The 12,683-nt window shown below is 42.8% G+C and overlaps 1 protein-coding gene across 1 annotated transcript in view; it reads right to left on the reverse strand.

Annotated features, from left to right (window-relative positions):
• Window positions 1–4,130: 4,130 nt before the first annotated feature.
• The window catches only part of LOC128894760 (uncharacterized), a 61,535-nt gene continuing 52,982 nt past the window's right edge, over window positions 4,131–12,683 (reverse strand). Inside the window, exons 6-10 of the mRNA XM_054156734.1 lie at window positions 9,340–9,471; window positions 9,155–9,262; window positions 7,988–8,248; window positions 7,168–7,426; window positions 4,131–5,401 (exon numbers count right to left, since the gene is read on the reverse strand). Coding sequence (XP_054012709.1) covers window positions 4,308–5,401; window positions 7,168–7,426; window positions 7,988–8,248; window positions 9,155–9,262; window positions 9,340–9,471 — 1,854 coding nt within the window. The 3' untranslated portion in view covers window positions 4,131–4,307. The remainder of the gene's footprint in view (window positions 5,402–7,167; window positions 7,427–7,987; window positions 8,249–9,154; window positions 9,263–9,339; window positions 9,472–12,683) is intronic.

Genomic DNA, 12,683 nt, shown 5'->3' on the forward strand with positions numbered 1-12,683 from the left:
ATCAGACTTTATTACGTAGATTTTTACGGCACGGTTTACGTCCACTTAAGACGGGAACAACGTCGACCGGATCGTCTCGAAGGGGCGTGGAACCATTTCGCTCGGATTCACGACGTTTGTCGTTCGCGTATCGAACGAATCCACGGCCCGACGACATTATCGGCGTCCTTGTTATCGTTATCGGGACCGTCGATCTTCATTAACGTTCACAATATCGCGGAATGTGGCGAACGACGCTGCTAAACCGGATTCCCAGTGGCGTGTTATCCTATAACCGAAGGAGACGCCTTCCTAAGGCCTCGATCGAACGGGATGCCAGTGGCGCCACTAGTTCAGGTGCTCGCCGTCCTCTGAAACAGACGCGGAGTCCCACAACATTAGAAGAGCAAGTTTGCTTATATGTAAAACTCTGAATTGAGATCTTTAAAGCGTCGGATGCAACACTTACATAGGTACTGATCAGATTCGTGAATGCTCAGCAATTGCAGATTGTGTGATGCAACTTAATCGGGTGCATCTTTGAGTCTTTGATGCGTGTATTGATCTCGGTTTCTCCAATATATATTTATTAGTTCCAATTTCAATGTTTGGAGATGTCCCTTTTAAAAAGGGGAAATTTTCAATTATTGCTTGGCAGAGTCAAACTAGGAAACCGCAGGACCTTTGTGTTTCTCTATTTCCTTCTATCTCCCTCCGAGCAACTTCGACGTGGTGATCCCCGGTAATCGGTATTACTCGCGACGAAAGATTGTTCGAACGATCCTTATTATAATATTCGTACGATTTCCCAAATTAATTTAACCTTGATTTCCACGAAGACGTAGTGCTTCAGTGTGGTACTTGACGTCACCTCGCGAAGTCCGCGCGGATGTTTCCCATCAAACAAACGCGGCCTGACGTTCGCATATTGGCCATCACGGTAGCCAGATTGCGTAGAGAAGCGAGGATCGTGAATCGATGGCATAGGTGCAAAAGCGCGAGAGAATGGAGAAGAGGAGGATACATGGAAGCGCCAAGGGTGGCGGTTCCGTAAAAGTAAGGGATCCCCGCCATAGCTGAGTGCAAACACATGCTGCCGCTGATAACGAGCCGTCTGCCACCCATCGCGTAAGCGGCTTCGGCCAATCTGATAATCCGTGAGACGCATAATGATTTATTATTACTCTCGAGCTGCGACGAGAACCGCGGAGATATCATCTACGCGAACTACCGATCCTCCGAGTTTTGAAAGTAATTTGGCGGAGATAAACAGGCTTTGCTTGACGGAGAGTTAAGAAATTGCTTGGATAGATCAGCCATAAGTTCTGTCGGTAACTTAATCGTATACAGCGCGAACAGAACAACTGATGGAGTATTCAATTTGATACGTTCGAAAAGTGAACGTTAAACGCTGCTAAACCACGCTTCATTTAATTGTAGAAAATAGAAAATAGGTCTTTAAGGACTCTTTTATACCATCAGCCTTTCTTCCTTTCGGGTGACCTCTAATTACGAAACTAAGAGTGAGCTACTCAACTTAAAAGCCTTCTTTTTACCATTTCTCTTTTAGAATATAAAATACTATAGAATGACTCCTGCTAATAGATGATTCTAACTTTATTCTCAATTCATCACCATTTCATCTTGGTAAAACAATCAACGTCCCATGTATCCTCACACCTCAAATTACAACACTTTCGCTAGCAGATACCATCGGGCCCATATACAGAGTACAATCTGCATAGGTCACGCTTCTATCAAGGGTGGTCTTCGTCACCCCTGACCCGAAGGCGGTGCACCAGTCGCTAATAGATTAATTAACTCGAAACGATCTCGTTGCTCGAATTGATATCGCGATATCGAACGATCCGAGTCGACCGGGCGAATGATAGATGGTCGCCATAACGGGTGCACCTAATAAATATTTAGCATCTCATACATATTCGAGAGTTTGGTGTGGATAACGGCGAACGAGCGGCAGCTATTTGTTCGAGGGGACAAACTATGCGCATCACGCTCGCTCGTTGAACAGCAGTTTCTTGTTGAACATTATTTTCTCGCTTGGAGCGATTCGAGAGATCGACGACGAATAGCTTTAGCGAAGACGAACAACCTGGGCGTGGTCTGCGAAGTGGCGAATATAAGGCCACTGCGATCTACGCTAGGCTCGCTTAGGGGAATTGGAGGGAGACTGGCTTTTGCCCCTGTACGCGATCCACGATTAAATGCCTCATCTTGGGGACTACCTGCAAACGAAATTAAGTTTCTGATAATGAGACTAAGGGGGAGAAACCACTTCTCGGTAATATTAATGTTAAGTGGATCGATTTTATAGATAGATAAGAAGTTGAACTCGCTTCTCGTTGGACTGCTGGATGGCTTAAACCTAACTCAATTTTTTTTTTATTTCATTATTTGAGCACAGAGAAGTAAAAGTGTAAATTAAAAGGGTATATCCATCGATTCGATATGTATAGAAGGACGGTTGACGAAAATGATTTAAGATACCTCTGATTCAAAAATATAACAACGAGCATAAGCTGCGTGAATACGAAATACGAAATATATGAATACGAAATCCTGCAGATTAAAAGTTAGTTAGGTTTGTTCCGAGCCATCAACGTTTATTGAAAGCTATTCAGAAAGGAAATAAGTCGTTAGCGATTTCATCACCTTCGAGAACTTCAGAACGCCGCGCAGGGGAAATCATAATCTTCGATACTTTTTATAACGTTTATTTTTAATATAGATTATGGATAATAAGAATAACGTATTACTATTCTTAGAGATGATATTTTTTTGTCGCTAATCGTGCACCGAAACAATTGTTTACCGATATAGTTATAAACAGAGTCTCAGGTCGAGTGTAGTATTACCGAGATTTAATCTATATACAAATACTGTGAGTTAAATATCTACAAAATCGCATGCTCCCACATTTGTTCGAAGTCGACAGTCGTACGCAGCACTCGACTAATAAACAAATGTTCCTCGACGGAGCGAACAGCTCTCTAAATAATTTATTCGCGACGTAAAAAACGTTCCGTGGTTCGCGTGGAAAAGAATAAAATTCGTCGCAATGGCTAATCGCCCGTCGCCATTGAGCATTTTCGTAATCTCAGACACCAAACAATCTCAACTTAATTGTCCTACTATGTACATACACGTACGTTAATTCGCTCCCTCCACATCGGTTCACCATACACACTCCTCGTTATTTATAATTACGTAGTCTAGCAAAATTGTGTCGGTAGAAAAGTTCTTGAGCTGTTGTTTCAACGAGTTGCGGGATTTAATGCGGAAGAATGGACGGAAAATCGTTATCGGCGTTAAGAAGAAGGAAGTAGAAGGTGTCATTCATCCGAATGGTTCACTTGGTTAACCGGACTTTGTTCGAGTAAAGGTGACAGTGTGGCTATTTACCGAAGAAAAGAATTTTTTGGGCTTGTTTAGCTTTTCATTCGCGGCACGTAAATATCGTCTCGAGACCACTTACACGCAATTTCACGTGAAGTGTCTCAAAGTATGGCAAATATGACAAACGTTGCGCGTGCACGCATGCGCTCGTTATTTTTTTATGTAGACGGAGTTTGTCATTCGTGGAGTTTGAGAACGAAATGCTCCGTATTGTATGGAATAAATATGGTTAACGCTGACAGGTAAGAAGATCGTCTACTGGATCGCAAGACCTGCGAAATCGACGAGTCGCGTATCATCTATTTACACAAAAATAATTAAGTTCGCCAAACAACGCCAAGTCTAAGAACATTAGCCTAAGTGTCATAAATTCGCTACTGAACCGACGCGTCCTCTCGCTACCGCGTTATTGCACATACGACGATGAAGTGTTGCCCCGAGATTCCAACGAAGGAACCTGGAAACTGCGTCCGTTCACTGATATTGCACACAAAAATCGAGTCACAGAATCGCTAACAAACACGATTCATCCTGGTGACTTCGTTCTTTCGAACTTCCGGTGCTGCTTTGTCGAAGTCTCCACGCAGCGAAATCTCCACGCTTTGATGTCTCCACGCATCGAAGTCTCCACGAAACGAAATCTTCGCGCTTTGATATCTCCACTCGTTGAAGTCTCCACGCATCGAAGTCTCCACGCATTAAAATCTCGCCGTATTCACGCCCTATTCAAAACCTCATGCACGATCGATCGACGATCGAAATCCCACGTTATCCTTTCTGCTGTCACCTCGTGAAGTCACCGCGATGACGGACGGAGTCGAATGGTCAGGCAAGTAATCCGAGTCGTCGAGTTACGAATAACTCGAACGTGATAGAAAATAGTCCACGACGTTACTCGCCAGTGACTCGGGTCAGACGTACACCTCTCCCCTTTTACTGCCTGCTCCAGGTCCGTTGGCAGGTTTGATGGTGGTCGCCGTGGCGGGCGACGCTCCGAGTCCACCTGCAAGAGAGGCGTTGGTGCAGGACACGCTGCTGATCTTCCTCGAGGTGTCCTGGGTACAGTGAGTGGCTCTACAGAGATCGTGGCCGATGCTGCTTGTCCTGGGGCGCGTGTCATGCATGCAGTGCACCAGGAGCCTGTCGATGGTCGGAGGATCGGGGCCATGGGAGACGGAAGCTGCGCGAGTCTCTCTAGGCTGAAGACCTGGCGAGTGAGGCAAAGACATGCTCCTGTCCTCTCTAGGCAGCAGCAGAGGAGGACCAGGCAAGGAAGCTGATCGCCTGCCTCGTGGATCTGTCGAAACTTTGCCATTTTGATTGGTAGCCGGTACCGCGGCGACTACGTAGCCTAACTTATCTGGGCTCATCAAAATAGGCGAGCGGTCGTTGTAGCTGTCGAAGGTTGACGAGCTGCCGTTGCTACCCAAACGACTGTTCGTCTCTCCGATCAACGGCGTGCTCCTGTCGGGGCTGATCAATGGCGTGGATCGTTCTTCTTGTCCAGCGATACTGCCGCTCCTGCTACTGCCGCTGCCGGAACCTTCCTCCTCGCTGCTGTTCACCTCTGTTAAAGTCGCTTGGATGCTGGTGGGTTGGTTGTTAGGCTTCAGCATCGACGCGGAGGTCGTCGTTACTAAGCCTAATTGCGTTAATTGACTCATCGTGACCGGTGTCAAGGTGACCGGAGCCACCAAGCCAGCGCTGGTTAGAGTCGGAGAGAGTACAGCCTGCGCTAAGGCGGCTGCCCCGGACTTCCCTGACACGGGAGTACCCTCAGCTTCTTGAATAGGCGACAGCACCACCTGCACCACCGACAGGTCCGTTGGATAATGGCCGTTCGCCGGTATCACTCCCACGACGCCGGCGCCGATGTTCGCAGCATTCGTCGCCGACAGAGCTAATCTCTGCTCACGGTCGCCACTTTCTTTCGTCACGTCCGGTGTTGGTATGCGGGGTCTGTTCTTCAGGGAGACGGGCACCGAGTTAGGCTTCGTCATCGTGCCTGCGAAGGTAGAAGAATTAAATTAGTGACCGTCACGGTTAATACTTTTTCTAATGGGTGACTATTCGTAGACGTTTTTTTTTTTATTGAAGATTTGATTTTTCATCGAAGTATTTGAAGCCTGTTAACCTTCTGCACTCTAGAAGCGACTCTTAGTCATTGGATTTTATGCAGCGATTTAAACGAAGAGTAAGATACTATGGGCTAGCCATTCGAGGAAGCCTCGTTCTATCGAAAGTATGATAATGAAGATATGGGATGATTAGACAAATTAAATGGAGAGGATTGCATGCATGGTTCACCTGTTAATGAGGTAGTTTGACTAGGACATTTATCTTCTCCAGATTTATTACAGCATTGTCTGCGTAGGAAAGAAATCTCAAATACCGTCTACTTTTCGTGTCAGACGCGAGGAAACTCCAGTTGGATGATCAAATAATTCTCCGCGACGAGGAAAATCGCCTGGTTCATTTCTTTCGCCCGTTATTTTTACCGCTAGAAAACGATCTTCGATTGGAACGAGGAAACGATTCCACCGTTTCGTCCTGCGGGACAGTGCGAATGAAACGTGGACGCGTCGACGACGATAATTGCTCGCCACTTTTCTCGCCGCTGATTTTTTTCTATCGTGAGGCAAGAGGAACGGGCGAAGAAAGAAGCACAAGGCCTTAGGAATGCTTTTTTTTTCGAGAACTGCGATTCGCGATTGCGGAAATCGGTTAGGTTGCCCAAGGTCGCTGATTGCGTAATTCCTCTTCTTATAGAGAAGAGGAAAAGCATCGAGAAACGTTCGCAAGACTTTCATTGAAAGTTTTTCTTGCGTCGCGACGGAATGCGAGAAGATCGCTTCGAGCTGAGAAATGCAAGCAAAGAATCGCTGTCGTTGTTCAGTAAACGCGTTTTTATGGTATCGCTTTTTTTTTAGAGATCGCTTCATGATTGACTGACTGCGCAAAAAAAATGAACGCATTTCGATTTAAGTTTCTAATTAACGCCGCTAATTTATGCAAGATGGTAGGCACTCTCGAGCCATGAGAGGCGTTACGTAAGATTGCTTCATTATCGTTTGAGTGGCTTGGAAATTAACGTCATTACGGAAGGTGTACTGGCGTGTTAATACGGCTGGCCATTAAGACTTCACACGTCCGCACTGTGATCCTTTTTCGATCCTTGCGCCAATAACCGAAATCTTCACGATACGTCGATACTTTCTATTTACTTTATTTAGTCTTTATTGTGCAAAGCTTGCTGGATCCTAAGTAAGAAATATTGTCCGCGACAAGCAAGAGGAGCTGAGGCGCTTTTCTGAACACAGTGTGCACTTTCTCCAGATTTATTTTAAGAAATGAAACTAGGATGTAGCATCGACGATAGAAACAACGGTTAAAATTTTAACCAACGTAAAGAAATAAGATTTACAATTGAGCCGTTCATTGCACAAATCGATTAGCTCCATAAAGCAAAAAGTTGAGAAATACGACGAAATAATGTACTTTATAATTCCCTAAAAACTCCCTTTATAATATAAATCCACGTAAATATTGTAGAATGCATAAGTACAGATGTAGCTTTTATCTAATGGTATTTGAAAGTAAGAAGAAAAAATAGCCAAAAAATAGTCGTGAGTAATGTTACAATTTTGTGTGTAAGGATTAATCTGCCTCGAGTTTACCCGTTGTTTCAGTGTCATGTCTCAATTTTTAATGTAGTTGGAAATGTAGTTTTCGATCAGCTCCAAATCTACCGATCTCGCACGAGATACTTGCCTTGTCGACCCATTCGTTGACTTCGAATGCTCTTCCGACCCACTAGTCGGTCGTAAAGCGACATTTTCCAATTCGGATTATTCGTCTGTGGCAATCCCCCGGTTTCAGGACTGCTGTAGACGCTGTTGTGACGATTTCGAGAGAAGAAACCACCGCCGCTGCTGTACGTGGTCGAAGAACTGCGCACAGAGCCCATTCGCGTGATCTGTCGCTGAAGCCAATTTTTCCTCCGCTCCACTAACGGAGTATCGACGCTCTCCTATAAAATATACGAATATAATATAATATACGAATATGAATAATAAAATGTTCATGCTTAAAAACAATCAACGACGCGTTTTAAATAGTACTATCTATAATAGTTGATTTTAGGTATTTTATATATATTATTGTGCTCTCGTGACTCATTTATTCGAACCTATTTTCCTTCATAGGCATCAACAATTTGCTGCGAATAGTATTTTACTATTTTCTAACGATACATTTACCTACAGTCAGTGTAATAAGTATTCGTACAGGAACCAATTCAAAATAAAACTTTATATATTTAATACATTTTTGGGGAAGAAATAATTAACCAACGTTCCTACATATGTTTTAAGTAAATTTGCGTAAATTAAAGTTTATTATGTTCAATGTTAACCTCTTATTTCTGTACGAATACTTCTTACACTGGCCGTATTCTTACGAGAATTTCTTTATACAAATATTACAGTTAGAGCAATTTGTCGTGGAATGTTTATTGCGAATCGTTGAGGACAAAATGCACGTTCGTTTGAAATATCGATGGATTCGAGTTCGTTTCGTGACGAGCACTTACGTAATCGGCATACATGTCATCCTGGTGGGGCTTGCGATGCTGAACGTGGTTGTGGATCTGCGTACCCAGCATCACGTTTGCATAAAGAGCGTCACTCTCTTTGACCTTATAGTGTTCCGCGGAGCCCTTCGGCTCTTCTCGTCGATATTGCTCGCTGGCCACCGTGTACGGTAAATCTTTGGGCACGACTTCGTCCCAGTATTGGTCTTTCAGCAATTCTGGGTGCTCCTCGTGCATTTCGTCGACGATCATGTACCCTGCCTGTTGGCAATGATAAATTATACTCGTGCTTCACATGACGCTCCCAATCGTAATTTGTAATACGTCGGTAAACGTTTGCGATGAAACTTTTCACTATAAGTGATTCAATAAATGTCGATTAAAATTCACTGTTACTACTACAGAGTTGCAAAAAATTTGAAGCCTGCATAAAATATTTTGTTTACTAATAGAAAAAGGTTCGGAAGAGTAAAAAGAAATTAATACGTCAGAGTGTTATGGAATAAATTTAAAGCGTTCATTTTTCAGAAAAATCGTCGTGCTCGTATACGCGCAACGTCGTCAAGGAGAGTCCAAGGACACCAAGTATTTTTTTTTTTTCTAATGAAATCATATATTTTTCATCGCGCATGGAAACATTTCCATTGTGCGTTCGAAAGAGTACTTCCTCTGTGGCCTGGCTAGACACGTTGGAGCACTCAAGGCCGTTATTCTCTACTCGAGAAAAATCGGAAAGTGAGAGTGAACGGAATTCATTTGAAGCGTTTCATTGCTCCATTAGTTCAAAGAGCGCGATACAGCTACGGATGCAACGCAAGCGTGCCATAAAAACGTACGTTAAACGCACTCTAATATTAAGAAAATGCAAATGACCCCAGCAATTATATTTAACGAGTAACAATTTTAATAATCCGAAGGACCGAATAATGAATAAACATTTGCCTCGACCGGTAGAAATTCTTTGAAAAGGAAATCCAAGAATCGCGTGTTAGTTACAGAATAGTCATAAATAGCGTTTTGATTCTGCCATTCTTGAAATTAATTTCGAAAACGACGTCACACGCGTGATGACATAAGGTGACGTCCAAGAATCGAGGAATTTGTCATTGTATCGTAGAGATGTTAATATCGTTGAAAGTGTTGTGCATGAATTAAAAGTCGGTATACCTTGATGTGTCGATCTATAAGCCAGTTCAACTCGATGTCGTCGTCGTCCTCTCCAAATGGATTGATCAACACTTCGGCGACTTTCAACCATCCCACGTAGAAACAAAACTGAAACGAGATCATTCGATTGATCGATACTCTAGATATTATGCGACGGAGGTGGCACAATCGTGCAATTTCCTCACCTGCAGGGCCGTGAAAAATGGAAAATACATGTCGGGTTCCTCGTATTTCCCGCTTCCCTTGTCGATACGCTCGATAAATTGTCTGCCGAGCAGGGCGGAGAAGAAGTACGCGTACAGCGATAGTGTGACTACCTGGAAAACGTAAATAAAAATAAACTTGAGCTGAGTAAACCCAACATTCGTTCAAATTTCATCGTTTTTCATTAATTATTATGATAGCTAGATTTTTTTATTAGCTCTCTTCAGAATAATATTGCCTTCGAATTGAAAAAGAGTAAAATTTTAAAATAAATTTGTCATAAGTAGGAGTAATAACTATGCAAATAAACATGGAACGGGATCAAATAAACGCCTGAGCCTTGCATTCAATGAAATTATTATGTAACAAGCATCACTCGATCGTAAATGTAGAACACTTATATAACTACGGACAGACCACTTGTCATGTGTTTACTTTAAAATTATAGTTATAGTTATAGAAAACACATCAGGATTCCAATATTCTAAATAAACGATATTCGAGTTTGTTTATAAACTGCTTCGCATACATCGCAGCGGAAAAATGTGATCGTTGACTTTCCCGTGACAAAATTCAATGCGCAATCGCACTCAACCGAATAAATCGTTAATTTCACGAAGCGCGATGAAAAACCAAGCACAGCCATCACGTTCTTCGATCAAACGACTTCCAGGAAAGCACAACGGGGGAAGCGAATGAATTAGCTAACAGAGGTTTATAGACGACCGTACACATTCTTGGATTGCATCGTTTTATTCGTTTCTCGGAATGATTGTCATAGGTATGCTTTCTGCGCGTGACATAAGTGTCATCAACGGTGATCGCTATAAATACCTCTTTCTCGATGCTGCTTTCTCCATCCTTTTCTCAGGGTTATACTTTAACGTGATTCACGCTCTGGGCGAGGTATAGATCAGAATGAGCGTGAAATAAAATTATAGAACACGGAGAAATAGTAAACGGGCTGATCGAAGGATTCGAAGGTAGTGATGCACATGAGACGAGATAAATCTCGATCTCGTTTCGATTTCGAGATGTGATTCGAGATCGAGATTACTTGTAACCTTCGAGATTAATATCGGGATTCAGCATATCGAGATTTTTCGAGATCAAAATCGAGATCGTAGAAATCTCGTCTCGTCTCGTGTGCATCACTATTCGAAGGTATCTTGACGATAGTTAGCCTTGTAATAAATTAAACAAAATAGAACTCTGATTTTTTTTTTCGACGTTTCATGTCGTGGTAAAGGCATTTTTCTATAAGAACTTTACTATGGAGAAACTCAATGAATTGCGGTAGAACGAATGAAAATGAAAGAGACATGGATCGACACTTTGATGAAGGTAGCTGGTTTTCTTCTCGAAGGGTGTGAACTTTCGAACGAGGTCAGTATCTCGGTAGGAATCCTTTTAACAGTCTCGTCCCTTTTTCACGGTACGTGTTGCGAACGAACAGGTTTGTATGAAATAATATCAAGGTCGCCAGGAGCACCGCCTTTCTCGTCGAAGGCCACCAGGAAACGATAGTTTATGCAAAAGCCGATTACGAGTAATGCAAGAAATAATCGATCAGTTTACCTTTCGACTACGACGATCGTGCCTGCTGGTATTCGCGACACGAACCTCGAGCTGCGAAATTATGTTCGCGACATTGAAGAGGCGCGAAGAAAGCCACTGGTCAACTCATTCGCTGGCCATGACCATGCGATGTGCATTACCCTCGAGGTTTATGCGCTATCAAGGATCGTTTTTTTTTTTATTTACGATTCGAAAGTTGCCCGAACGTGTGCAATTAACCCTGTGATTTTTAGCGGTTATCGGAGCTCCGATTTTTAGAGAAGTGCTGCCGCTGGTCGAAACTCTGCAAAAGTATTGCTAGCATTTTTAGGGCTGAAAACCTGAAATTTCGACATTTTGAACGTTGGACTGGTAATGCAGGTGGTTTTGGTCGAATAAAACGTGATATTCATGCACGCGGCCCTCTCGTGAGTTCAATGCGTGCCCTAGCTCAAAGTGTTAAACACCCAGGATAATCGTAAATAAGATAATCCTTATAAAGAGCAAAAAGCTGAGGAATTCTCCTTTTACTTCAATTACTGACCCATGTTTCTAACCTTTTTAATTCGTTTTAGTGCAATTCATTGTGTTTCCGTATAGTAAAGTTCTTACACTAATTCTGAGACACCCTGTAGAAGAACGCCTTTACCCCGAGCTAAAACGTCAAAAGAGAAAAGTTAAAATTTTTTTTTGCTCAATTTACCATAAAGCTATTATCAATCATTCCAAAAAGCAACTCATCACCACTGATCTTCAATATTTCCAAAAGTTGAACGAAATCAAAAGAGACACGATGAATTGCTGAAGAGCGAGTTCTTTAAGCCAATGCTCACTCTTATACGGACAACTTGTAAACAAGCATGTTTCTTACAACGCTCGAAATATTCCTCAAAGAATCTCAACCAAAAGTTCAATTCCGTGCTCGTGCAACGAAAGTAAAAGGTCCCTGACGGAACAATGAGAATCCAGCACGACGGGTGCGCTGGTAATTAAAGCGCATTGTCGCATCCCAAGTGAATCGCCCCCTCTGACGAAATTCATGAAACGACGCTAAGCAGCGGCACTTGCTATGCAAGATTAACCGTGGGACACGAAAAACATACGGGGCGAAACGTTCCGTGAACGTATCATTACACGGCACGCATAACCGCGGCCGTTTACGCGTAACCTTGCAATTTCGCACTGTCTTTTTGCCGGGGATGCTCGGCGTTACGATTTACACACTGAAAGAACGTTGCCGGGACTCGTCCTGGCAACGTTTCATTACGAAAACACGACGAAGTGAATAATTGCACGTCGGTTAGGTCACTCCTCTTGAATACCGTCCACGTATTTTCTTAATTATCGGGAATTAACATAATTTCGCTCCTTTCGTTTGTTAATTCAACGAAACTATTTGGCGAAACGTCGCCAAATGCCTGGAGACGAGAATTCGTCACTTTAGGGGTGACGCCACCATCTTCAGAAAAATTTGTTTGATATGAAGTCATAGGTTGCTCGGTTGGAAATTACGTAGGGCAAGTTCCATTGGAATGGTGAATGTATGGTGATTAAAGTGGCTAGGAGTTTCTGACGTACTTTCTTGATATGATCTTCGTTCTCTTCGTAGATATATAATATCGAATTCGAATTAATATTCATTGTAGTCCGAGCAAGAATAATTGCGAACATTTTCAACCGCAAGCATTGGGACTCTTCTTTAAATCACTAGCGTTTGAACTATTAATAATAAATGTTACAACGAGTATAAAAAAATGAATGACTAAAA

The sequence above is a fragment of the Hylaeus anthracinus genome, unplaced genomic scaffold (genome assembly GCF_026225885.1).
Source record: "Hylaeus anthracinus isolate JK02 unplaced genomic scaffold, UHH_iyHylAnth1.0_haploid 4, whole genome shotgun sequence".
Classification (NCBI taxonomy): Eukaryota; Metazoa; Arthropoda; class Insecta; order Hymenoptera; family Colletidae; genus Hylaeus; species Hylaeus anthracinus.